This window comes from Maniola jurtina, chromosome 14, assembly GCF_905333055.1.
Source record: "Maniola jurtina chromosome 14, ilManJurt1.1, whole genome shotgun sequence".
Classification (NCBI taxonomy): Eukaryota; Metazoa; Arthropoda; class Insecta; order Lepidoptera; family Nymphalidae; genus Maniola; species Maniola jurtina.
In genome coordinates this window covers 9,265,676-9,292,782 of record NC_060042.1, presented here as the reverse complement: position 1 = coordinate 9,292,782, position 27,107 = coordinate 9,265,676, and the positions used below count along the sequence as shown (strand labels likewise).

General features: G+C 36.5%; 2 protein-coding genes and 1 long non-coding RNA gene across 6 annotated transcripts; 2 read left to right on the top strand and 1 right to left on the bottom strand.

Annotated features, from left to right (window-relative positions):
* The first annotated feature begins 1,952 nt into the window (after window positions 1-1,952).
* Window positions 1,953-8,162, top strand: LOC123871946 (spermatogenesis-associated protein 20). 2 transcript variants are annotated; one of them, XM_045916011.1, is made up of 6 exons: window positions 1,953-2,221; window positions 2,950-4,557; window positions 4,826-5,034; window positions 5,373-5,593; window positions 6,262-6,382; window positions 7,044-8,162. In XM_045916011.1, the coding sequence occupies exons 1-6, from the start codon at window positions 2,073-2,075 to the stop codon at window positions 7,169-7,171; spliced, it is 2,436 nt and encodes an 811-aa protein (XP_045771967.1). In that variant the 5' UTR covers window positions 1,953-2,072; the 3' UTR covers window positions 7,172-8,162. The 2 variants fall into 2 exon arrangements, with proteins under 2 accessions (XP_045771967.1, XP_045771966.1); XM_045916010.1 differs by having other exon boundaries at window positions 6,262-6,397.
* A 1,219-nt stretch (window positions 8,163-9,381) lies between these two features.
* LOC123872151 lies at window positions 9,382-13,035 on the top strand. The gene is made up of 2 exons (XR_006797417.1): window positions 9,382-10,139; window positions 12,326-13,035. It is a non-coding gene; the product is annotated as an uncharacterized LOC123872151 (long non-coding RNA).
* A 1,836-nt stretch (window positions 13,036-14,871) lies between these two features.
* Window positions 14,872-25,135, bottom strand: LOC123872144 (ubiquitin carboxyl-terminal hydrolase nonstop). 3 transcript variants are annotated; one of them, XM_045916298.1, is made up of 8 exons: window positions 25,079-25,135; window positions 24,671-24,847; window positions 23,458-23,693; window positions 22,392-22,557; window positions 19,527-19,637; window positions 18,405-18,544; window positions 17,626-18,258; window positions 14,872-16,988 (listed from the first exon to the last, which is right to left on the bottom strand). In XM_045916298.1, the coding sequence occupies exons 2-8, from the start codon at window positions 24,788-24,790 to the stop codon at window positions 16,934-16,936; spliced, it is 1,461 nt and encodes a 486-aa protein (XP_045772254.1). In that variant the 5' UTR covers window positions 24,791-24,847; window positions 25,079-25,135; the 3' UTR covers window positions 14,872-16,933. The 3 variants fall into 3 exon arrangements, with proteins under 3 accessions (XP_045772254.1, XP_045772255.1, XP_045772256.1); XM_045916299.1 differs by lacking the exon at window positions 25,079-25,135 and adding an exon at window positions 24,982-25,078; XM_045916300.1 differs by lacking the exon at window positions 25,079-25,135 and having other exon boundaries at window positions 22,392-22,512; window positions 24,671-24,963.
* Window positions 25,136-27,107: the final 1,972 nt, after the last annotated feature.

Here is a 27,107-nt window from a genome sequence, read left to right as displayed (position 1 = left end):
ACCGTTATCTAATCGTAGAATCACTATCATAAGGGTAAATCCACACTGTACTGCATTTCCAAAAATTTGTAAAACGACATTTCGTGTCAAGAACTCATTAAGCTTAGGGTTGCGGCGAGCATTAAAGAATACGTCAAAACATGTCGTGGTGCATGGAAAGTGAGAATGGCGTCCAGATTCTGGCGCATGCGTTGTCGAACCGCGGAAATCCCCTGAGGGTCTGATGAGTGCATTGAAATAATTAATGAGGTAGGATCCTGACATACATGGCTATACGAAACGCAGTAATTACGGTTCCGTCATTCTGATATCTCTCAGTGAATATCACTGAATTTCGTACTTTTTCTTACAACGCCTGCAAAAAAAATGAGAGCAATGCATCTGTATATTGAAAAGACTATTATCCATCCATACCTTCCTACTACATAATGTTATAAATGCGATAGTGTGTCTGTCTGTCTATCTACTAGCTTTTCACATTCCAACAGTTTAACCAATTTTGATGAAATTTGGTACAGAGTTAGTTTATATCCCGGCTACGGATATAACCTACATTTTATCCCGGAAAATCAAATGTCCCCACGGGATTCTTTAAGGTCTATTAATATAACCGAGTTATATGAAATATTATAAATGCGAAAGTTTGTGTCTGTCCGTCTGTCTGCTAGCTTTTTACGGCCCAGCAGTTTAACCGATTTTTATGTTTGGTACATAGTTAGCTTAAATCTCGGGCATGTATATAGGCTACTTTTTATCCCGGAAAATCAAAAAGTTCCCACGGGATTACAAGCTAGCAGACAGATAGATGAAAAAACAGACAGACAGACACACTTTCGCATTTATAATATGAGTATGAATTACGTATTTCATTAATTATTACCATTAGACGAGCCCATGCCCCCCGCCTGATGGGATTAACTGAAACCCTTTGTATTTTCATACTGTAAATCAATTTTAAAAAACCGGTCACGTGAAAGTCGGACTCTCACGCGATGGGTTCCGTAACACCGTACAAGATATACGAGTAGCACTATGTGTGTACTTTGTATTTACTTTGAATTTTCATGGCGGCTATTTTGAAATTCTCATTATTTGTCGTTTTAGCGGCAATAAAAATACACACTCTGTGAAACTCTCTACCTATTACGGTTCATGATACAGCGCGCTGACAGACAGACGGACAGCGAAGACGAAAGACTGAACCCTAAATACGATTTAAAAATATCAGTATCACTGCCAAAAATTAATCTATTCTATCCATATCCATACCTACTAATATTATAAATTATGCGAAAGTGTGTCTGTCTGTCTGCTAGCTTTTTACGACCCAACAGATTAACTGATTTTGATGTTTGGCACAGAGTTAGATTACATGTCGGGGACGAACAAAGGCTACTTTTTATCCCCGAAAATAAAAAGTTCCCATGGGATACTCAAAGGTCCATCGATTTATATGAAACTTGGTATAGAGGTAGCTTGCGTCCCGGAAATTGACATAGGCAACTTTTCCCGGAAAAGCAGAGTTCCAACGGGATTTTAAAAACCTACATCCATGCAGGTGAAGTCGCGGGCATCAGCTTATTAAAATAAGTACAGAAGGAATAACCTTATTTGATACAAGTCTTTGGAATTCCTATATTTTCACGGTTCTATCAAATAGGTTATTTCGGGCCATTTTATAATTGCCATACTAATATTTTTTGAATTTGCCGCGCTTTTCCAGTACTTTCGTTGGCCTGCATTTGGCCAGATTTTAGAGCTGATCGAATTGAGTTTGAGTTGACCGGTAGGTTTTAAAAAAATAATCTAAGCAACAAAACGAAATAAAATACAATTTAAAAGTGAAAATAAAATCCTTGGCCCGGCCTTCTTAAAAAAAGGCAATATTGAGTATTCTGTATTAATCTGTGGTTGACGTTTTGCAGGTCCCTGTCAGTGTCATTGTCATTTGTCAAATTACGTAAATATTTTTTTATTGAATGTTATTATTTATTATTTCCGAGTGCGCAGAAGAAATTACGGAATTTAATGTGTAAAGTGGCGGTATTTTATTCATATCCTATCTAATTATTATGCCTACAGGCCGTGCTGTGCTTTTGTTGCGACGTCTGTCGACGGGTGACAGTAGATTAAAAAATATTAATTTAAACCAAAGCACGACTAAGGATTCCGCATTTTCACTCCCGATTTGCATACATCGTGATTTAGGGGCTAATAAAAGGTAAGCTATTGTATTTATAGATTCCTAGAAAGATATACATTATTGTTTACCGATTGTAGTAAACTTTGTACCATAAATTCATGAATAGGTATGTGACGAAGTTAATAATAGATTAGGTATAAGAGCTACTAAGGACAATGTGACCTTGTTTCCGGCGATATAAACAAGTGTTGCATTTCTCAATATCTAGCTAAATCAAAATCAAATTCATGAAATCTTTTGCTGTAGTCTTACGAATGAGACCATGAATAGTTACAGTATAGTAGCAGGAGGTTCCAGGTTCTATTCACACCGCAGACAATTCCTTAATTTAAATTAAAAAATATATAATTTCTAAATTGAATCTGGTATGGTGTGAGGCGTCAGCCTTGTTATTCTATTGTAAGGCCACAGCACCGACCAATTTAGCATTCTGGTATCTTATTTATGTTTGTTTAAACTTGTTCAAAACAGCTGTTAGTGAAACTAAGTAACCTAGCTTATTAACTGTGCAGAGCTGCACTTCTGCTAATTAGTTAATTAGGTTACTTAGCAGAGTTTCTTGCTGGTTCTTCTCAGTAGTAGAAGCATTCTGAACAAGTGATGTATCACAGTTTACATTGTTGTATTCTTGCTGTCTTTTTATTTTCCATTATAAAGACAAATTTATTTATTCCCTATAGATAAATTCTAAAGTTACATATTTATGGTATGACACTTATAGTAAATATTATCTTAAATTTTTTTAGGTTTTCATCATTTGATCTCAGTAACCTATCACCACCATTACTCACAAGAAGTTTCAGCGACAATATAATAAAGATGGCTACAGCTAATCCGGATAAACCAAAACATACTAATAGATTGGTAACAGAAAAGTCACCTTATTTGCTGCAACATGCTCACAATCCTGTAGACTGGTATCCGTGGTGCCAAGAAGCTATTGAAAAGGCAAAAAGAGAAAATAAACTCATATTTCTGTCAGTGGGATACTCTACTTGTCATTGGTGTCACGTTATGGAAAAGGAGTCTTTTGAGAATGAAGATGTAGCAAAAATAATGAACGAACATTATGTTAACATAAAAGTTGACAGAGAAGAGCGTCCAGACATAGACAGAGTTTATATGCTTTTCGTCATGGCAACCACAGGAGGTGGCGGTTGGCCTATGTCAGTCTTTCTTACCCCAGACTTACGTCCAGTAACTGGTGGAACATACTTCCCACCTGAAGATAAATGGGGACGTCCAGGGTTCAAAAGCATCTTGCTCACATTAGCAATAAAATGGCGAGAGAATCGTGCTCAGTTCATAGAAGCTAGTACCAATATTTTAGATGCTTTACAAAATATATCGAAAGTACAAGATGCTGCATCATCAGTACCAGGTGAAGCTACGTGGACTAAGTGCGTGCGTCGTTATATGGCGTCATTTGAACCAGAGTTTGGTGGATTTGGAAAAGCACCAAAATTCCCACAGGCTTCCATATTCAACTTCCTCTTCCACTACTACGCACGGGACAAACATGATCCAGAAGGAAAAAGGTGTTTGGAAATGTGTTTGTACACTTTGAAAAAAATAGCAAAAGGGGGTATTCACGATCATGTCTCCAGTGGATTCGCTCGTTATTCAGTTGATAACGATTGGCATGTGCCGCATTTCGAGAAAATGCTTTACGACCAGGCCCAGTTGTTAGTTGCATACTCTGATGCTTATATTGCTACGAAAGACGAATTTTTTGCAGACGTTGTAAGGGACATAGCAAAATATATAAACAGAGACTTGAGGCACGAATCTGGGGGATATTATAGTGCCGAAGACGCAGATTCTTATCCGTTTTTCGGCGCTACTCATAAAAAAGAAGGAGCATTTTGCGTTTGGGAATACGATGAATTGAAATCTCTTTTAGAGGGGAAACAGCTTGGATCGCTTTCTTACTTCGAAATATTCTGTGATTATTTCAATGTCGAAAAAAGTGGAAATATATCACCAGATAGTGATCCCCATGGAGAACTGACGAATAAGAATGTTCTTATTATCTACGGAAGTAAAGAAGAAACAATGTCTAAATTTGGTATCAGTATGGAACAATTCAATGAGGTTATTACTAAATGTATTGATATACTATATGAGGCTCGATCGAAAAGGCCTCGCCCGCATTTGGACAGCAAAATGTTATGTTCGTGGAATGGACTAGCGATAGCTGGTTTGGCACAAGCTGGTCAAGGGTTAGGTGAAAAGAGTTTCGTTGAAGATGCCATCAAAACGGCTCAATTTATTAAGCAATATTTGTATGATTCTAATACAAAAACATTACTTCACTCTTGCTACAGAGGTGATGACGGAAGAATTGCTCAAACGTAAGTTAGTAATGTATGCCTTGATGTTGATAGTTTGCATTTTTCTAGGTTCTTATTGTATATACGTGTAAACAACATGAAGTTGCCTCAAAAACCCTAAAATAGAGTTGTTTAATCATACAATAACTTTAAACACAAGTATGTGTAATTTTAACATGTGGTTATAAGAAATAAACCAATATCTGACTTAATTTTAGAACTAGAATAATAAGAAATAGAATTATCAACGTATAAGCGAATCTACAGTGTAACCTTAACTTTTTTTCAGTAATCAACCAATCCAAGGATTTCTAGATGACTATGCATTCTTGATCAAAGGTCTACTGGACTTGTACGAAGCTTCCCTTGATCTCAGCTGGCTGAACTGGGCGCGGGAGTTACAAATGAAACAAAATGAACTGTTTTGGGATGACGAAAACGGAGGATATTTTACTTGTTCCACAGAGGACAGTTCTGTTATTTTGAGGTTGAAAGAAGGTGAGTCATCAACCCAGCACTGACTCACTAGACTGTGTGTCCTCTCAGAATGAAAAAAATACTATAAGGTAATACTACTGCATTAAAAGTAAATCATCTATTTTAAGGTGCATGAGATGCCCGCAAAAAATTAAACAGTCAGACAGACAGACAACAAAGTGATACTATACGAGTTCCGTTTTTTCCTTTTGAGGTACGGAACCCTAACAATATCTGATATTTTTATATATGTATGTTGTTACTTAGGTACACAGAGCAATGTGGTTTACTTGTTTTGCGCGCACATTATCACTTACCTACCATTGTTATTCACAAACCCAAACTCTCTGCCTCCATAGATCAAGATGGTGCCGAGCCCTCAGGCAACAGCGTTGCGTGTCACAACCTGCAGCGTCTAGCGACGTACGCCGACAAGAGCGCGGCGCCCGAAGGTGGCGACCGAGAGAGGGAAATGGCCAAGAGAGTGCTGACGGCCTTCGCCAGGCGACTGATGGACTCTCCCACCGCGTTGCCGGAGATGATGTCCGCGCTTATGTTCTACAATGACTCCCCCACACAGGTATGTATATTCTCAAGTCTTCAAAGAAATATTTTTTTCTAATTTAATAGGTGACTTCTTGAGACCCAGAACATTAGTAGGTAAGCATAATTTAAAATTATCTGTCAAATTTCTCAATACTTCATGTCAAAACTTGCAACGTCTTATAAACATACACCGCCAAGAGCGCGGTGCCCGAGTGCAGGATGGCCTAGAGAGTGCTGACGGCCTTCGCCAAGAGACCGATGGACTCTCCCACCGTGTTGCCGGTTGTCCACGCTTATGTAGAACATACACAATGACTCTCCTACTCAGGTATAGATATTTCAAAATATACTTTTACAGGAATAGCTACATCACATTTCAGAGATCATTTTGGGGTAACACACCAGATCGAGATATGCGTCAAGTATTCGAAATAAGTGGAATTTACTACCCTTTTTATTAATTTTTCAACACATACGCTCATGGTCTGATTGCTTATTTTTCACTATATTATGAACTCCAAAATATGACGAGACGACGGTAAACTCCCGAGAATAGGGTTAGGTTTTAAAAATCCTGTTTGAACTATTTCAAGATATCTCGATCTCTGTACCATATGAGGGGCCGTAAAATGGTAGCAGAAAGACAGACAGATACACTTTCGCATTTATAATATTAGTATGGATTATTATTTTCTGTTCCAGGTTTTAATCGCAGGTGGATGTTCAGATCCTCGCACGCTGGAGCTGGTGCGCGTGGTGCGCTCGCGCCTGCTGCCCGGCCGCGTGCTGGCCGTGGCCGACCCGGCTGCGGACTCCCCCGTGGGTATGTCTGACATACGTGAGTCCACTCCTACTGTTACAGAGTGTGCTTAGTGAAATAGCTTAAGTATAAGTACAGAATACTGCAATCCCCACTACGGTGCCTCCGCTAAGTACCTAACAAGCAGCTCTAGATGTCGTCGATCATCGAGTTTGTAGACTCATAAAGAAGATTCATTACTTTTCAAAACTTCACTCCTTAATCACGGCCGCAAAGTTGCCGACTTATCGGTGTATTAGAGAGAGCCATAACGCACGCAAGCATTTAGATGTCGAACTACGTCACCTTGACAGTAATCGAAGTCGACTTTCGTCAATTCGACAGTCGACATCGACCTTCGTTACCTCGACATTCAAAATCGAGCTTCATTATCTCGACAGTCGATATCGATCTTCGTTACCTCGACATTCGACATTGATCTTCGTTACCTCGACATTCGACATCGATCTTCCTTACCTCAACAGTCGACATCGACCTTCGTTACCTCGCCAGTCAACATCGACTTAAGAAGCGTGCAAGAAGTGTAACCTTCAGCACCATTTTCTCGAAACTACCACTCTTTCTGTCTCAATTCTATCGTGGTAATCTAGATGGTTTACTACCATCTAGATTACCAGGAAACAGACAGAAATGAGATGATAATATACATTGTATTTGGTTGCAGTGCTGAGCCGCATCCGCTGCGCGGGCGACGTGCCCACTGCGTACGTGTGTCGGCGCTATGCGTGCTCGCTGCCCGTCACCGACGTCAAGCAGCTCGAGTCATTGCTCGACGAGCCAGCGCCCAAATAAATCATACAAAAAGTATGTAGAAGTTTCGATTCAAAAATGGCGCAGAAAGTTCGCGCAACGCGACAAGCAAGGAACTACTGGTCAAGTGGCAACCAATCGCGTGTATCCATGCGGTAGACATCCTCTTGCCCCCTCGGCTCGTCAAATAGCCTTATAAATCATTTTTCAGCATGTTTGCCAGTCACATACAAATTCCTATTTCGCTTTTTCGTACAAAATGAAGTGTCACTGAGATTTTGTATTTCATGATATTGTACTTAAAAGTTAAAACTATTGAGAAATTGTATTTGAATATTAGTCACATCATTTATATCTTACATACGAGTTTGTTAATTAGGTATATTGTTTTTTGAATATTAGTCACATTATTTATATCTTATATACTAGTTTGTTAATTCGACAGAAGACGATCAGTCATATAGTTTATATATGAAGATTAGTCTGCCGTGATGCGGCTTATTCCGTTTACCCATCCTAATTAGGGTGTATACTTGGAAATCTTAATTCATTAATTAACCCTGGCCGGAGTGGATTTGTACAAGTATTCTATGACTTTGACTAGGTATTTAGTCTAAGTCGATATTTCCGTTAGTAAACCCTGTCTTGGATAACGCACATTTCCGATATACACCCAAGACTGATTATTTTAGAGTGGATAAACGGAATAAGCGCGTGATTGGTTGATTATCACCACAGATTGCATTGCAACACAACAGTTAAATGCGCTGTTATCTGTTTGCTTAATTTTAGGGCCATAGATTATCTACTATTATTATTATATTATAGTTCAGTTAATAAAGTAATTGTTAGCACTAAAAGTGGAATAGATTTGTCTTATGGAAATGTGATAATTGTAACATGTACTTGATTAAGGACTTCATTAATTATTATTATTGAAATCTGGAACAATGGAATGGACACAATACTCGAAGTTATCTCAGCCGATATAAAAGGCCAAAATTATTTAAAAAAAAAAACTAGATAATATTATAATATTATCTAGTTTTTTTTTTTAAATAATTTTAGTAGGTGTATATTATTTTGTACGCGTTCGGTATTAACAAAGTAGTTCATTAATTGATTTTCGTCATGTAATTTTCATTGCTTGAAGCAATATTAATTGTTCTAATAGTTGTGATTAATAAATTATAGTCAAATGAACTTTTTCGTTTTATTTTTAATTTCTGCGTCCAAGGCGTAACCTACCTGTCTACTAGGGATGTGGTACCACCACCTATAGTACGCGACAGGTTGAGATGGCAATCGAGGTATGAAGCGGGAGGGACACCACACACATCCGCGCTATCCCGCACTGGGTTAGCCCGGGGGTTGTGCAGGTGTGCGGGGCCACCCCGATCTATCGCGTAATTACATTGTAATTTACATAGCTAATGTGGTACAACTATTAGCACTGGTAATAGCACAGCGAACCACTTTCCACCAGAGCTTATACCTATAAAAATGAAGCAAAACTATTATGCTCTAAACTGAATGAAGTACCTTTAGTAAATAAAGCACGTTTTTCTTCTACTTCTGGGTGTAGTCATATAGAGGTCGTAAGAGATCGAAGTCTCTTAAACATTCTTAGCAAAATTTGAAGAAAATTAGTAATCAATCCTCAAAAAGTGGTTTCGGAAGCCTTGCACTAAAAATAGTGAATTTTCACTGTAGCGGATCAGCAAACGTGTATTCAAAAGACCAATCAGATTATTGTTACATGGACGTGATAATTTTATCAGTCATCTCTCAATGATATGATTGGTTGAAAACGTCTGAATGGGAGATTTTTCTTATTGACTTTAGGACTACAAAGTTGTTTTGGCTGGTGCTAGTTAACACACTATCGTCACACCGCCAAAAAAGCTTTCGGAATGGCTTCACCTTCCCTTATTGAGTTGTCGTTGTCAATTATTACCAAATAAAATCGGTCAAGTGTAAGTCACTCTCACATAAATGGTTCTGTATCATCAAAAAAGAAATAACACTTTAATTTTATTAATACTTGAAATTTTTATTATTTGTTGTTATAGAGGCAATAGAAATACACATTCTGTGAAACTTTCAACTCTTCTACCTATTCTCGAGATACAGCCCGCTGACAGACGGACAGACAGACAGCTTAGTAATAGGGTCCCATTGGGGTACCCCGCACCCTTGGGGTACGTACGGAACGCTAAAAAGGTACATAGGAAATAAAAATGACACCATTTAAAATGATTATATTATTATTATATTTCTATAGAGTTCATAGTCATATGCGACATACAATACATATTGAGACAGTATAGACACTGTTGATACATTGTTATTTGCTACACGAATGATAAAAATTCAGGAAGGCTTAGATACACAAAGCGCGACAGCAAATGTACACTGAACGCGCGCGTACAAGTGTACGATTTTTTACACAAAGAACTGTATGACGCGCGTCCTTATGTTTCAGAGACACGCTTACTCTAATTTCCCTTAACGTTGATCGTCCGAGCTTTGTCGCGCTTTGTGTGTCGAAGCCTTAACAGAAAAATACATGCACATACATACTAATATGAAGTCATTTTGAATGTTTATCTATCTTAGCTTACACATTGAAAACACTTACATTTGAAATACCTGTATGAATGCTTCAAACTTATTCTTATTTTTAATAGTTTTTTTAGGATTTTTACATATTATTTTTATTCATAATAAATTATACAGGCACACAACTTTAAATAGGTTTGTTAAAAATATCCCGATTTAGAAAGTACATTTAGGCTTTGAAAATTTAAATATCGTATGTACAAGGGACATCTATTTTCATTTCTCATACTAAAGTCCGATCGCTGAGCGCGACAAAAAACGTAGAATACTGAATAACCTTCAACACAGTATGTCTCTGTCGCTCGCGCATATGGACTTATTTCCGTCACGCTCACTCACGTAGGTGCAACACCGCGCCGTGAGCATAGATTGTGACTGGCACTATCAGGTAAACTAGCGGCACGCTATGATGGCCGGTTTGACGTTTGTCCGCTCATGAAGTTCCGTATTAATTGATAACGACTTTGAAGGAAATAATTGTATTACTTTATTGACGATAGTGATGTGCAGAGATTCATAAATTTTATCGAATGTAGTTTTAGGTTTAGGACTCAAAATTTATTTATTAAATTGATTTCTTAAATGTATACAAGTGTAGAAAAATCAGTTTGCACCATTTAAGGGGTGAATGTACTTGTGAATATGAACAATTTTCACTATGTGGACAAACCTCTGAAATCGCAAAAAAATATCAATAAATTTTTAAAAATGGAATCTAATACGATCGTCACATAGGATCGCTGGCTAGCACAACTACTACCTCCGGCAAACTCGCGTCAATGCTCAATGCAAAACAAAGCAGTTTCGAATTGACGTTGCTTCGAAAAGTATAAACTGTCAGTGCAATGCGATTGTGATATAGTTTTGACCTGGCTTTGGATTTCAAATATTGATACTGCATTACTGTTGACCCTTGCTCGTTAATTTGGACTCTGTTCAAGCCCTTTGTTGTGGATTTCGTCGATATGACCGAACGTACGCAGAGAACTGTTCTAAATAGTCAGACACGTGAGTTCGTAATACGCCTTCGTAACTATTTCGATCGTGAAGCTCAAAATGGAGGGCCAATTTTACCTATAACGTCAGTGGTTGAACGCGTAGCTGATGCGCTTAATATTGGACAACGAACTGTTAGACGGATAACTAAAAAAAAATATGGCGAGACTGGCACAGAAGAAAATAAACTTCACACACCAAAAAAGAGAAAACGAGCAAAACCAGTCGTAGGCATCGATAGCTTTGATGCCGATGCTATCCGAAGACATGTTTACGGCTACTATTTACAGAAGGAGTATCCAACAAGAAAAAAGTTGGTGCATTCACTGAAGGAAGCTGGATTATTCTTCGGTGGGGAAAGTTCTTTAACGAAGATTTTGAAGACCATTGGATTTCGATACAAAAAATGTAACAAACGCAAAATATTGATGGAAAGATTTGATATAGCGATGGCAAGGTATACTTTTTTACGGCATGTGAAAGAAATCAAAAATTGGCAAAATGTTGTGTTCTTGGATGAAACATGGCTTAATGCTAACCATACTGTAGGCCGTTCTTGGAACGATGACACAGCAGCATCTACTTCCAAAGTTCCTGTAGGAAAAGGATCGCGACTTATAATTTGTCACGCCGGAACCATCAACGGGTTTGTCGAAGGTTCTCTCATGGCTTTTGCGTCAAAAACCACTGGAGACTATCATGAAGACATGAATGGAGAAAAGTTTACTGAATGGTTTACCTCAATGTTGTGTAGCCTCCCTGAACCATCTATTATAATTATGGACAACGCCCCATACCACTCGATGCAAATTGACAAGCCACCTGCCCAATCCCAAAAGAAAGCTGATATCGTCGCATGGCTTCGTAAAAATGGCGTAGATGCAAACATGAATATGTTAAAAGCGGAATTAGTACGTCTTTTAAAAGAAAACAAACCAACCAAGATCCGATACGTCATTGACGAAATAGCATTAGAACATGGGCACAGAGTTATACGGTTACCGCCTTACCATTGTGAGTATAATGCGATTGAGTTGGTGTGGGCTCAAATTAAGGGATATGCTGCAAGACACAATACAGAACCCCCATTTACCACAAAAAAAATGCTAAAATTATTAGAAGAAGCTTGTGAACATGTGACTAAAGGAGACTGGGAAAAGGTTGTGAATAGAACTGTTAAATTAATAAGGGAAGATTATGAAAGAGATGTGAAAATAGATAATATTATAGAAAACGAACATATAATTATTAATGTATGTGATGATAGCAGTGACGACAGTGAAAATACTCGTAGTAGTATGGACGAATCTGATTAATTATGGCCTTTTGTGGCACCTTTTTTGGTATCTTTTGTATTCATATGTTTCTTGTGTGCATATAAAGTATGTATATTCATTTTCGTTCAAATATTCAGTTCGTTCAAATAAATTAAATAAACATATACATTTTTGTTTTATTAAACCTATTTAATCAGGTACAAAAACAAAACTTAATTGTTTTTTGTTCGAGAATAAATTGACATTCCACATCACTATTGTAATGTGTCAAACCGGCCATCATAGCGTGCCGCTAGTGTAGATAGGTAAGCACAAAGAATCATTGCACGAATTTTGTTGCACTTAACGGTCGTGCTTTTAAAAAAAAACTACTTTTTTTTTTGAAAAGCACTAGGCTAAGGACTAATCCGGCGGAACTAATTTGTCGTTTCTTCAACGTTTTATCCGCTCTACCTTGTCATACTAAAGTGCAATTCCACGCGAATTATTAGCCCCTGCACTCATCATATAATTTTATTACACTAAGGCCTCATTTACACGAGAGCTTTTTTAAAGCGTCAAAATAGAACCAAGTATGTGTTCACACGTCAACGCTTTTTTACGTGTGAACAATACTTGGGAATGCATTTGTTCTATTTGGACGCTTTTTAACGGACGTTAAAAAAGCTCTCGTGTAAATGAGGCCTTAATTCAAAAAAATATTGATACTATTTTAAAAGTACAGAAATATTCTACATACAGTTATATCTTACAGCAAAAATAGTCTGATACTGAGATTATAAACTAACGCTTCATAATAACAAGATTAGGCTCGGATCGAAGTACTAAAATATTAATAAATGCAAAACAAATAGAATCTTGAAACTAACAAATTGTCCAAATGTTGTAAAAAGCTTTCTCGGTACAAATATTTCTATTTACCTATAGATTAATTCATATTAATAGTTTTATTCATGGATAAAGCACAAATAACTTAAGATTATGATTTGTGCATGCCCAAAACTAATCGGACATACATGGTCAAAAACCTTACATGAATCAAGCATTATTATCTATGTGTACCACTGACGGTAAACCATCTATTTTTATTTTAAACTAGCTGATGCCCGCAGCTTCGCCCGCGTGGATTGGTCAGATCCCCTGCAGCATCAGGATTGAGGAGTTGGAATCCAAATTTTTTATGAAACAATGTCACAATTCAGAAATCTCGGAGATTTCGGTGTACATAGGTAGAAAAACACAACTCCCTTCTTGAAAGTCGGTTAAAAAAGTAGCCTATGTTACACCCTGGTCAATCCTCTACTTGTATGTGAAAATCCCGTTAAAATCGGTTCAGCCGTTCCGAAGATTAGCCTTTTCAAACAGACAGACAGACAGACAGACAAAAATTTTAAAAACGTGATTCAGTTATGGTATCGTTCAAATAACCATATTACCTTAATATGTGGTAGTTATTTCGAAATTACAGACAGACACTCCAATTTTATTTATTAGTATAGATATTTTATTTTTACTAAAAATTGATCTGCGCTTAATAATAAAATAGGGGTTCACGGTCAAAGCGCGATTTTTATAATTAATGAATTCCATACTAATGTGTTATACTGAAATGTTGATAGCGCTACTGCATGGATAACACGCTATCATAAAGGTCATAAGTGAAGCTGAATGAAGGAACGACGGAGTGACGGAGTATCGTAGCCCATAGGCCATAATATAAAGAGAAAACTGGGACAACAGGCATTTCATTTATTCAACGAGGACAGTTTACATAGACAACGCGACGGGATGATTCTTAATAATGGCATGCAATGGATTTGTCCCTAGCCTTTTATGGGCCAAATTAAAAACTATGATAGGTACAAAACTAAAACTTTTTGCTAGAATATGAACCGGGACTATAATTTTTTATAGGTAGGTACTAGTACTATGAGGAATTAAGTCGTAAAAACTAACTATATTAAAATACGGTTCATAAATATTAAATATCACATTAAAAGCTAAAGTCAGTTCAGTCGGGTTTACGATCTACCTTAAATCAATCTATGATTTACAAGAGAACGAAAAAAACTACGTCTAATTCCTTAAAAAATAATATTTCGGATGGCAGTTTGGTAGGGACAACTAAAAATTATATATTTTGGAAATCGAGAAACTAAATAATTTTTAGTGAAACTTTTTAGTTCGTCGATTTTAACTGTTTGCACTACCTACTTACATAATATTAATGAGTTTTAGTAGAAGCTAAGTATGTTAGGTATATATTTGATGTTTTTACACGTAATATATTTCTTATTTTTACTTTTTTTTGTAGGTAATTTTGCAATGTTTTCGAAATATTGAAAAATCCAACTTTGTGACTTATGATACAATTTCATAAATTGCAACCACACATAAAATATTATAATCGTTAAATCATTTAACTGCACAAAATATCCAGTCATATAACATAAATTATTTGTAAAATCATTTAAAACTCTATGCTAATGTAGTTATCGTCCAGGGTAAATGCCCTGAGCTAGTGCAATTTAAAAAATCTTAATAGATCATAGCGTAAAATTTTTGCACTCAATTTTATTTCTGCTCAATAAAGCGATGGTTATAAAATACATAAACAATCTACATAAATAATAATTTACTGCTAAAAGCACACTCAACTATCTACACAATTTAGGGAAACGCAACTAAATGCAATACTTAATTAGAGTCTGGCTAATGAAAGATGAGACTGAAATCGCCCGGCAAATTTAAAAAAAATTCGGAGGGCATCCCCAAACTTATAGTGAAAAAATTTGAATAAATTAATTTGATACTTGCAATTATTAAATTTTTTAAATGTAACTATGTAATGTAAATTTACAGGAAATCTTTTCACACATATCCGGTTTTACAAACTTCTACGATTTTAAAAACTCATTAAGGGTTTGGGGGTTCGATTCTCAGACACTTTGACGTCCCTGATACATCTTCCAGTTTTATTATCAAAGGAAACATTTTTTGTGTTAAAATCAGAAATCATAACCAATGATGTAATATCGTATCGCTTACAATCGTAATATAATAAAAGCTATGTGCTAATAAGAGACATGGTTTTAGAAAACATAATTGATATTAATATCTTTTACGAATTTAAACCAAGTATCAAAATTAAATTGTCATACTTACATAAGAAATGGATAACGTCAATCGACGTTTTAGGGTTGCCCACTAAAAAGTTTGGAAAAAAGTCGAGGGTCATCTTTCATTAGCCAAACTCTAACACAAATATTGTATTACGTATGTACCCAAATATTACACAGGGTGTAACCAGAAAGCTAACAAAAACTTGCCTTAACATTTGCCTTATTTTGTAGTTTTAGTGATTTAGTATTTTTCAAACCCTCTTTGTAGGTATAGCGTGCAAAACTGGGGTCAATGTCCCACCTACGACGCGGTATTTTGAGTGACCTATTTGTGAAACGTTCGTTGACCTCTAGCGTCAGGCAGATGTTTTATTTGAAATATATTGCAAACTTTAAAATACAGGATTTTAAAAACAAATTTTTTCGTAGTTTTTTTTATGGTGTCTTAGTAATCATCACCTGTCTTCGTTTTTGCTAGCGTTTTGGTTAAACCCTGTGTTATATTGTTGGCCGCAAAGCATAGCAATGCAATTACTGATTAAAAGTACATTCATCCTTCAGTATACATAGATAACCACATTTTATCTTATAGGGAAACACTGCAATGTTGAGAATAATATTTCAATGTATCAGTGATTAGAGCAATTTTTCCTAATCTACTTAAACACAACTTAAAACTAACAAATTCGTGATTCCAGTAAGCACGACAATCCAAGATTTTCACAAATCATTATTTAAATGGAGTGTATTTGGTGCGCGCTCCATACATTCTCAGTCTTAATTTCATCATCGTCATCATCATACGGCTAGACATAGGTCTCTTGTAGGACTTCCACACGCCACGTCTGACCTCTTGGGTCGCCTAAATCCAGCGGCTCCCTGAGACTTGTTTGGTGTCATCTCTCCATCTAAAGGGACCAATTTAACACCTTTGGACCCCAAATCGGGTTTTCAAACGATGTACATAGACACAAATTTCAATTTGTAGATAGACCTTTTCTAAATTTCATTAAGTTTTTAATATTGGTTAATATTCAAATAGAATCAAACTTAGTTTGAATGGCGAACGCTTCGAATACACTCCTCTTAAAGTCTACGCTCTAATATCACACCGCAAAACATTTCAGTCAGGGGTGTTACGGATATTCGCATCCGCATCCGCAAATGCGGAATATACGCATTAATCTGACATCTGCATCCGCATCAATTATGCGGAGCTTTTACGGATGCGGATTGCAATAAGTACCGACTTGTAAAGAAAGTGGTTACTATCTTCATTCGCGAGGCTGAGAAAGCTGCTGTTTTACTGCAATAAATCTCCAATTTTCAAATTTAATTATTGAACAAAGTTTTTTCTCTGTAAGGCTATAAATATGTATGACTAAAAATTGTTTGAGTTTTGTTCTCAAAATTTGATTAAATAAAACATATTAAAATTAAATTCATTTTCATTTATGAATGTACTTGTGTACATCCGCATCCATATCCGCGGATGTAACTTCTAATAATCCATCCGCATTCGAATCTGAGGATGTCAAAATTTTGCATCCGTAACAACCCTGATTTCAATTCATATTTTAGGCCCAGTACACGTTGGGCTAGTGTACTGGATCAATATTTATTACTTATCGACTAAATATAATCATCGAATAATAATAAATTATTCATTTAACTATTCTGAATAGCAAAGTTGATTTAATGACGCTACACATCAAATGATCGGATACTCAGGACGATGATTACGATGAAGACCAAAATTGTATATTCATTTGATTTTTGGTATTAATTTAGGAGACGTCGCATTCATATTCCAGAACGGTCTTGTGGTAGAAGAGGAGATAGCTGAAAAACATTTTAAAGAAATTAACACTAAAACCTAAATGTATAAAAAGAAAAGTCCTGCACACGTTACGCACAGGGGAACTCTTAGTGCCGGAACGCATTACAGCGGCGCTGCGCACCGCTTGTAGAGCGCCGCACGCATCAAAATATTATTTCATTCATTTGTTTGTTATGTTGGCACCATTGCTTTGTTTGCTTTATTCCTTAGAACGTAGGGTTTACCATTGTTGATTTGCAATGATGCCAACAAGACAAGTTAGAAAGAAAAGTCTGTAGAGAAAATTTTGACGTGAAGCGAGCTCCACTGTAATGCGGTCCGACCCTTAAGCTGAAATTTCGCACAAAGGTCCCCTTTACTTTGACAAGGACAAAGTCTGCATTTTCTAAATTCTCACGGGAGATTAGATATACATACTAGTAAATTAGAGACAGCCAAAATCTTTTATTCACAAGGCCATAGCCAATTTCCAACATTTAGGGAAATTAAGATTAATTACGTCAAGTTGTTTTCCTTCACCTTCACTTCAGCAAGTGTTAATTGCTCCAGACGCACAAAGCTCCGAAAAGTTCAAAGAGCCAGAATAGGACACCGGACCCCTCGAACAAGAGATCGAAGTAATTTATTGTTACAACTCACCCTTCACTGTCCAAAACTTCTCTCAACGAAGCCCTCGTAATCATGTGATCGTCGCATTTGAACCAGCTTCCCTTCATCTGCCTTACGTAAGCCGTGTAGTGGCCAGCGTCCAAAGACCCCAGGTGATTCACGACAGCGAACAACGAGTATCGATTGTCCTCAAACAATCCTTCCGGGCCATTATTATTATCTGCCGCGTCCACGGCTCTGCGATGAGTGGACATGAACGGGGTCATATCTAACTCTGCAGGGAATGACACGAAGGCAGAAATTTTTCTGTCGATTTGCGATGAGTGTTCAAACCTTTTGAGATGGAAACTCGCAACTATTGGCAATGTTTCAAGCGTCAACTGCTTCGTTGATTCTCTATACGCCCTGCAATTGGAACACTTGATTTTGGCTGCGGAACCCAAGTGTTCTGCTCTAGTGAATCTTTCCAAACAGGCTTGTAAGGAGCCCGGGCCGGCGACGTCTAAGCTTATGTCCCAGAATGGGTCTATGGTGGTGGAGACTCCTGAGCAAGATGTGCACACGACGTCGCTTTGTAAGCCACCCGTGAAAATTTGATCTATGATGCAGTTGCATCGGTCCTTTTCCTTCTTTTCCGTTTCGTCTACGCCGTTCATGCAATGCCTGGAAACGGAATTTACCATGATTAAGAAATGTACGTTATTGCACGAGACCGGAAACTAAGCGTTTTCTGGTCGAGTGTGAGTTAGACGGCAGAGGCTTGGCGAAGACGTCTATAGCATGAGGCCAGTATATTATATAGTACATACCTATGCAGTACGTCCAAGGTGGCAATGAAGAACTCATGAGCGTCTTGTTGCTCGTAGCCGGCGAGGTGCCGCGCGTGCGTCCAGATTAAGTGCAGCAGCCGGTGCAGGGTGAGAGGTGTCTTAGCGCCTGAGTAGAACTCCTGCCATACAAAAATAACTAATAACACAGATGTAAAGCGAAACACCATTGTGTGTTAATGTAAAAAGAAATTTATTTGCACAGCGTAACGTTTAAATTTGCGTTGCTTTAGATGCTAGTCTACATGCTTTTTTGAATTTTTGAATGATTGCTAAAAATCGAAGACAGCAGATTAATCATTTCAGTCGCCTTATTGAAAAGGTGCACCTAACTCTAGGTATACCTATAGACTGTTATGCAGTATGTTGATAAATTTGGTACCATTATATTAATCTGTTTCACACAAGGAAAATACAGTAATATAATATACAAAAGGTACTTAATCCAAGATAGAATAAATTAAAATTAAATATTCAGATTGTCTTCAACAAAGGAACTAGTTTCAAAATTAATCATAGACCTTCTAGCAAAATATAATAATATCACAATTTAACGTTTATCTTAATCGTTAGAGATATTATTCATCATCAGAAGAAAGAAATCGTTTGTTCCTCGTTGTTGCATAATATTTAAGAATTCATTTTATCTTAACCTAATTAGAATTGGATCCCTACTTTGAAATCACATCACCCATGTCCCATATCACTAACTGATACCCATATTATAAATGCAAAAGTGTGTTTGTTGGTTTATTGGTTTGTCCTTCAATCACGACGAAACGGAGCAACGAATTGACATGATTTTTAACGTGCGTATAGTTAAAGACCTGGAGAGTGACATAGGCTACTTTTTGTCCCGGGAAATCAAAAAGTTCCCAATAGGTTTTTAAAAACTTAAATCCACGCGAATGAAGTTGTGGGGATCAGCTAGTGTTAGCTAGTAATAGCTATCGTCTAGTTATGGAGTTTAAAAACGCGATATAAAATCAATGTCGACGCTGCATGTTGTATATCACTGTAACTTCAATAACATTTTCAAGGCTTGTAATGCCCGGGCGAAATCAATAATTCACGTAGGTGCGAGCTATTTTTAGACGTACGTACCTGGAACAGCTTGGAAACCTCGCATACGAGGCATTTTCCCGTTCCCTGCGTTTTGCATTTGTGCTTTTCGCCCAGGAAATAGTCCCTTAAAAGGGGGGTGTGTATTAATGTCTGAAAAAAAAAGAATAAATAAATAAACAAAAGTTTATTTCAGACGTTTCCACCCATAGATTGTTAGTATGTCAGTAACAGTTTTTCCTTAACTATTAAGTTAGTAATAAAACTATTACTTAACTATCTATACTTATATAATAAATAAGAACCGCAAAAGTATGTCTGTCTGTTATCTTTTTGCGGCCCTCTGTTTAACGAATTTTGATTAAAGGTACAGAGGCAGCTTGCATCCCGGAATCTACTTTTCCCGGAAAATCAAAGAGTGCCCATGGGATTTTCAAAAACATAAATCTGTAATCAAGTTTATATGCCAAAGAGCCTAAGTTTATGAGACGCTATTTTTCTTCGCAAAACAATTAAATAATTAGAAGAAAGGTAAATAAGATGTCGTTAGTCGTAACATTCTAGGTCAGAACTTAAAAATAGATCTTTCCATTGATTTAATCAATAAGTCGGGATATGTTCACATCTAACCTTGATGGCGCCGACTTTTATTGCGCATATAAATTAATAATACCATCTATGGAAAACTTATGGGAACTTTAAGGAAATAGGGAGGAAGACATTTTTTCGCTGACGAAACATAATGCAGAGATTATAAACGCACTTTTTGTGGCCTTTGCTTTCACTGTCCAATGCGTTCCTTCTAAACTTGGTGGCCTGGAAGAGATCGCTTTCAAGGCACTAATGCCGCCAATTGTACCTACTTCTATTTTTGCTGTTTATTTGTCTTTCTTTTTTATAATGGTGTAGAAAAAAGCATATTTCATTCATTCATTTTTAGGGTTACGTACCTCAAAAGGAAAAAAGAACGCTTATAGGATTACTTTGTTGTCTGTCTGTCCGTCCGTCTATCGTGTCTGTCAAGAAAACCTATATAGTACTTCCTTTGTATTACACACCCTACACGCTTACTTGCGCATTCAGTAAGACGTTCAGCTATACAGCTTTTGTGGCGTACCGCAGTGTGCTGGTCCAAGCCTTAAAACCTATCTTGATCAACAAGTACAATATAAAGGACAACGTCCACCAGGCGATCAGGTCGCACCGCAAAAATCCGCCTGCTAAACTTTTTATGTAACTGCGTCAACTAAAGGGCGAGGCGGGACGGATAAACAAACATACATTTTTTTTATAAAAAGAATATTAGCCTTGCTTATCATGACTAATACTCCTCCAATTAAGCGTAAAGCTTGTGCCAGGAGTGGGTACGACAATAGTGCAACGGCTGGGCTTTGAACCGCCAACCTTTTCGAATTCAGTCCGCTCCTCAACTGATGAGCTATCGGGGTACATACCTACCTAATATGCGTTACCTCGCCGAACCGTTGCGGCCTAACCTGTCTCTAGTGGACGCCTTCCTTTAGTTAACCACTAACCGCAAGTAGTTACATGATAGCCACGACTAACAAGTAACACCGTGTGACCGATTTTATTAGGGTTCCGTACACGAAGGGTACCAACGGAACCCTATTACTAAAGCCTTCGCTTGCTGTCCGTCTGTCTTTCAGCGGGCTGTATCTCGTGTACCGTAATAGGTAGAGTTGAAATTTTCACAGAATGTGTATTTCTATTGCCGCTATAACAAATAAAAATATTTCAAAATGTCGCCACGAAAATTAAAAAAAAAAAATTAAAAGTGTTATTTCTTGTGGTACTTTGATGTACCCGGCTGAGTTTGTTGTGGGCTCTTCTCAGACTTGGGCACGTTTGGAACCCTCGTAGATTTAGTAATAAGTTTACGTAATTAATTATCACCACTAAATCATCTTACAAATCTAACAATTCTAACCGTCAAAAGGTGTACATACTTTGAATAAATGATGTTGACTTTTGATTTTGACGGTACGGAACCCTTCGTATGCGTGTTCTAGTCCAACTCGCACTTTATTTTATACGATTTGGTATGGGGGGTATGGGTAAGTTCCAAGACGCTACGAACTACCCTTGGATAGATTCTTGCATCCTAAGCCTAACCCCTAACCAAGATTAAAGGCTCATTTTGTTAGGCGTAAAGACGGATGATATCTACACAGCATGCGGGGACACCGGATGGTGACGTAGCGAGTAGCGACCAATAAAATGCACCAGTCGATAGAAATCACCCGCATTTTAGTCATCGAAATGGTCCCCCTTATTCGGACCTTATTACATGAGAAATCGCTCGGAATACGAATGCGTTTTCTATGCAGTGTTTTCGATCAATAAAAATACCTTCATTAACCAGAGAATTTAGAATGGAGATAGATAATATCCTGGATTAGCACATAGGCTACTTTTTATCCCGGAAAATCAAAGAGTTCCCACGGGATTCCGAAAAACCTCGGCTAGTTATTAATAATTCCTATTGTCACTAAATGTTTTTCAATACCTATACATTTTTTTTTTGAGTTAGGACTTTGTTCCAAATTCTATTTAAAGAAGATTTAGAGATGAGACATCTTATTAAAGAGGTATTTGCAAAATGAGCGGCTGAACGCTGACTGTATGAAAACTGATATCATTTTGACGGAAAATCATTCTTATAGTATCAAAAATAATGATTTTCATCAAAAACTTTAAACATGTTTGGAGATAAAGGACCAATTTATCTTTAGCCATCTACAGTTTAGTTTTGTGTAGTATATTTAAGCCACAAAAGATACCGAAAAACTCTCATATTTGTAACATATTTGCCAAGCATTGCAAACACACCCTTAACATACATTATTTGTGAAAGGTACTCGTATAGTAGTACTAAACCTATCTTACCTGAACAATGCAGTTCATGAAACAGGTGGAGCCAAGGTTCTGCAGTCCTCGAAGGCCAATGGTGGTGTGAGGGCTGATGAGGCGACGCTTCCTGAGCCGTTTCAGCGCCATCACTTCATTGCTGTTGGGCAACCATGGTGTATATGGCACACTGATTCCTAAAGACCTATATTGAACAATACATTGGTTTTTTATTGCAAGACATGCTTGCCATTGATGACAATCATGCTTAATGGAAAGCAATGGTGAGGTCTAAGTTAAGTCTATGCTTGCTTAGATACTTCTTTCACTCTTGCTTTGAAGGCATTTTCTATCTCAACTCATTTGTGATAGTCAAATGAGTTGAGTACTTAACTCATTTGTGATAGGAATAGAATAGAATAGAATTTTATTTATTTGCATAATGTGTGTATAAAAGATGATATATATGATTACAAGTTTCAGCAAATATAAATAGGAAATAGGGATGCTGGAAGAGCGTTAAAAGATGTTTAGCTTCATCTTCACCTAAGTAAATTAGAGCCATATTTGGATTTTAGAGAACTAATTTTGAACAAAAATAATGCAGTATAATGCTTTTGTTGTTTGCTTCTTAACTGAAAACAACTTGTCCCTTGATTTTTGTGTGATGGCAATCTTATGTTCTTAGAGGTTATGTTGAAGATTCTTAGTAAGAGATCATAAACAAATAGACTACACTTAAATAGTTGCTTCTGTTGCCTCAACCTTCCAGTGAAAAGTAACCAAATAAATACTGCTTGACCTTAAATCTTAATGTGTATGAGGCACACTAAGTAAAACCAAATTACCAGAGCACACTCGAGGCATCAAGTTTACAACATATCCTTTAGAAAAGGATGTCATAACCACCCAAAACATTAATTTAAAGAATACCATATTATTTTTCGGTATGGATCCATAGATCTTTGCGAAAAGTAGAGCACTGACTACTTTAATTGTTATTCATTATTTACTACTTGTTTCTTAATTATGTACAGTAAATTTATAATATCTGTAAAAACCTTGACAAAATTACATGTAAAATAAATTTTCAGATGCCACTCACTTTGCTTCGAGCAACCGATTAGATCGGGAGATCTCTGTCAGCTCCCTGTCATAGATGTAATCTTGGCACTGTGCGCAAAACACATTGCCATAGCTCAGATCAACATATAAGAAGTGCTTCTTATTCTTGGAGTGCTCTTGGATGTGTCCCCCGTAACATGCAAAATATATGCAATGCAGACAAGAGTGCAGTCGGGGTCCCGGCTGCCCGCAAGCGAAGCATAGGCATGATGTTGCCTAGAAATAACACATTCATAATAATTGAGGAGCTGGAGAACGAATTGGACTAGCCCACTAAGTTAAATTTTACAAGACTGATTGCTTGACTTGAATTTTACTTGATTGAGATTTGATCGCAGATTGCAAAAAGCAACTGCTGAGTTTCTTGCTGATTCTTTTCAGTAGTCAGTTTATTTAAATAAAAATATTTCTATTCAAATTCTATTTTTAAGATCTTGTATGCAACTAATTCAGTTTTGTTTGAAAACACACTTTTTAAAGCTATTTTCACCCCACTCTGAGCCCATTTTTATTTAAAAAAATTATAGGCATCAATGTAACTGCATTTAGAGTCTAAACACTATCTAGAGATGATTTTAAAATGTATTTGAGTTAAAAGAGGACTAGACCAGTTAGTTCTGTTCGCCAACTCTTCAGTTTCAATAATAGTTAAAACTGGTGTTCTTCTTCTTTGAACCCAACATCCCTTTATTGAAGATAATATATGTTACTGGTACTCTGATAATAAAAAAGTGCAGCAAGTATAGTTTCTGCTTTCAAAGCGCTGACAAATTTTTTATGTTATACGGAATGTTTGTTGTAGAGAGAATATGTATAGTTAGAAGTATAAGTAGGCAAATGTTGTTTTATTATCGTGTTTAGAATTTCTTCATCAGTGGATAATATGTTAAAGTGTTAAGTTTTTTATGATATTGAACCTCCTTAATTATAAAATTAATAATTAGCAAACAGAAGCTAATTCAAAAACATGATGATTCACAATCAAAACATACAAACAAAATCAGCTGTTGTGAAGTGTTGTGAGGTCAAAGATAACTATAATCAGCTGACGCTCACGATTGACAAAAGAATGAACCTATACAACTGCTCACGCGATCTGTATGGAACCTGTATAATAAGCTAGCGGAACAAGGCGAAAAATAGATCGATAGTCAATATTATATTCCTATTCAACTTAACTGCAGTTCATTTACCTTATATCTCCTTGCTTCGTATGAAGTTGATGCGACGAAAAATGCGTGAACTATTTTATAAGGACTCGACCCTTTAGCAGCCTTAAAATTGCTCAAATGTAAACATCCATTGTCATTCATTATTTCGATTAAGAAGGGAGGCACCAGCTATGCAAATTTCGTCTTTTACACACCAATCTTAAATAAAAAGCATTATTTTTACAACACAAAGTGACATGAACTGCTAATAACAATAGCGTCCGGTTCATTAATTAACACATAAACAACAGAAAAGGCGCACGAAAATGGCTATTTTGCCAATTATTTCTCACCCTACACTATAGTACAATATAAACCAGCACAAAAAAGGCCTGAAATTAATATTATAAAATACGTATTACAATACAAAGACGAGACGAGCTTTCTCACCTCGTTCCTCGGGTTCGCGCACACACAGACCATCAGAGTTCAGACCTGTCACCTGTGAAGTGATATGATACAGACCAGAGATACAATGTTGCCATCAAGTTTAAAAGAGTTGCCATATTTGATACTTCAGATTGCCGTATTTACAAATAAAAAAACTGGTGAAGTGCGAGTCGGGCTTCAATCTTTTAGGGTTCCGTACATAATTATGAACATCACATTTTGGGTGTATGAAATATGTATTATTTCTTGTCCGAACATTGCAATAAACCGTGAAAGAAAAACCCAAAAAATGATGATTTTTGCCACAGCTTACAAACTATTCCACAAATAGTTGTTTTCAGCATTTGTTGTTTAAATACAGTATATCCTAAATTCAAATTTCTAACTAGTTTAGTTATTGAGATAACCCCTGTCACAACACAAAAATGGTCTAAAACTGACAACTTTGACGGTCCCCCATTTTCTTACTTTTTATGATAGTAAAAAAATTAAAATGTATTTTATTCTACTCAATGATACCCCACATGCTAGGGTAAGAAGTTTTTTAGTCCCTTTTTTAATGTATGGGAGCCCTCTTGAAAAAGAATTAAATCATGTTTTTAGTTAATTCAATATTTAGTTTTGAGTCAACGTTCTACACCAAATACCAAAAATTTAGGTTTGTAACATTAAGTCTATGACCTAGATACTTTTGACTTTCTTCGGACAGGCAGACAGACGGACAGACATACAAACAGACAGATAGCAGAGTGACATCATATTTACATGCACAAATATAGTAACATATTGTATGGATTTATAATACTTAAAACAAAATCCTAGTGAATTGATTCAAAACGATAATATTATCATACTGTAATGAAAAACCTACCGTATGCCGTGTCATCTGATATTATGTGGTCGAATTACCGTACATTACTGCAATTGCCGTGTCAATGGCAACATTGCAGATACACTCAGAACAGCCACAGCAGTGTTGCCAACTCTTTAAAACCGTTTGTCGTTAGGACGCCTTTGAAAAGTCGCTAGAAGAACAGAATAGGTAAAAAATCAATATAAAATAAATGACTGTTTTTTTTAAATTATTTTTATTTATTTATAAAATCAAACTTTACTTCATATTTATAATGTCAAATATAAATTATAAGAAGATCAAAGAAAGAAGCAAGTCAGCCTCGTTCTTGGAGGTAGGTACTTGTTATCTTTAAGAGCGTGATCTCCATTTCATGCGTAAATTTTTTTTTTCAACACTTTTCACACTTTAAAAGTCGCTAGAAAAGTAAATATTTTTGTCATTAAACGTGAAAAAAGTCGCTCAAGTCTTCGATATGTCGTCAAATCTAGCGACTAAGTCGCAAAATTGGCAACACTTGACTATGCAGCACTTCACTATGCCGAACACGCCGACTAATATTAACTACTCGAAGGAAATTGCTATAGTAAAAGCATGAGTGGGACCGTTGTGGGACCGATGTTTTATTTGACTGCTAGAAATTATCTGTGGATTGTGGACTCTATGGACAGTGTGTTGCCATATAGCAGGATCCTGCGATTTTAGCAGGATATTAATTGTAGGATATGTCAATAGCTTAGTATGGCCTAAAAGTGTTTGTTTTCATTTTATAAATTATTTTCACCTAAAATACTAAAGAAAACATTTTTTCACAAATCAAAACATTTAAAAAAAATGAATATTCATCTTTATTTACTAAAATTATAGTAACTAACTACACACTATGGTTCCATACAGTGAAAATAACTAACTAACTAGTTAGAATGACTAACTAGAATTTTTCTACCTCAATGTTATTGTACCTACATTCGTAAAGTGACTAATTAATTATTACTATTTAATTAATGATTATTAATTATTAGTAGTTATTACTCTTTATGTCTCTTGTCTTTTGTTAATGGATAAAGAGAAGAACGCTAAGGTGGAAGCGACGGGTCTGCCCGCGAAATTCAAATTGTGACAATGGCAGTATCATCCTCACAGGTTTATATAAAAAAATTTACTTGAAAGGGTCCA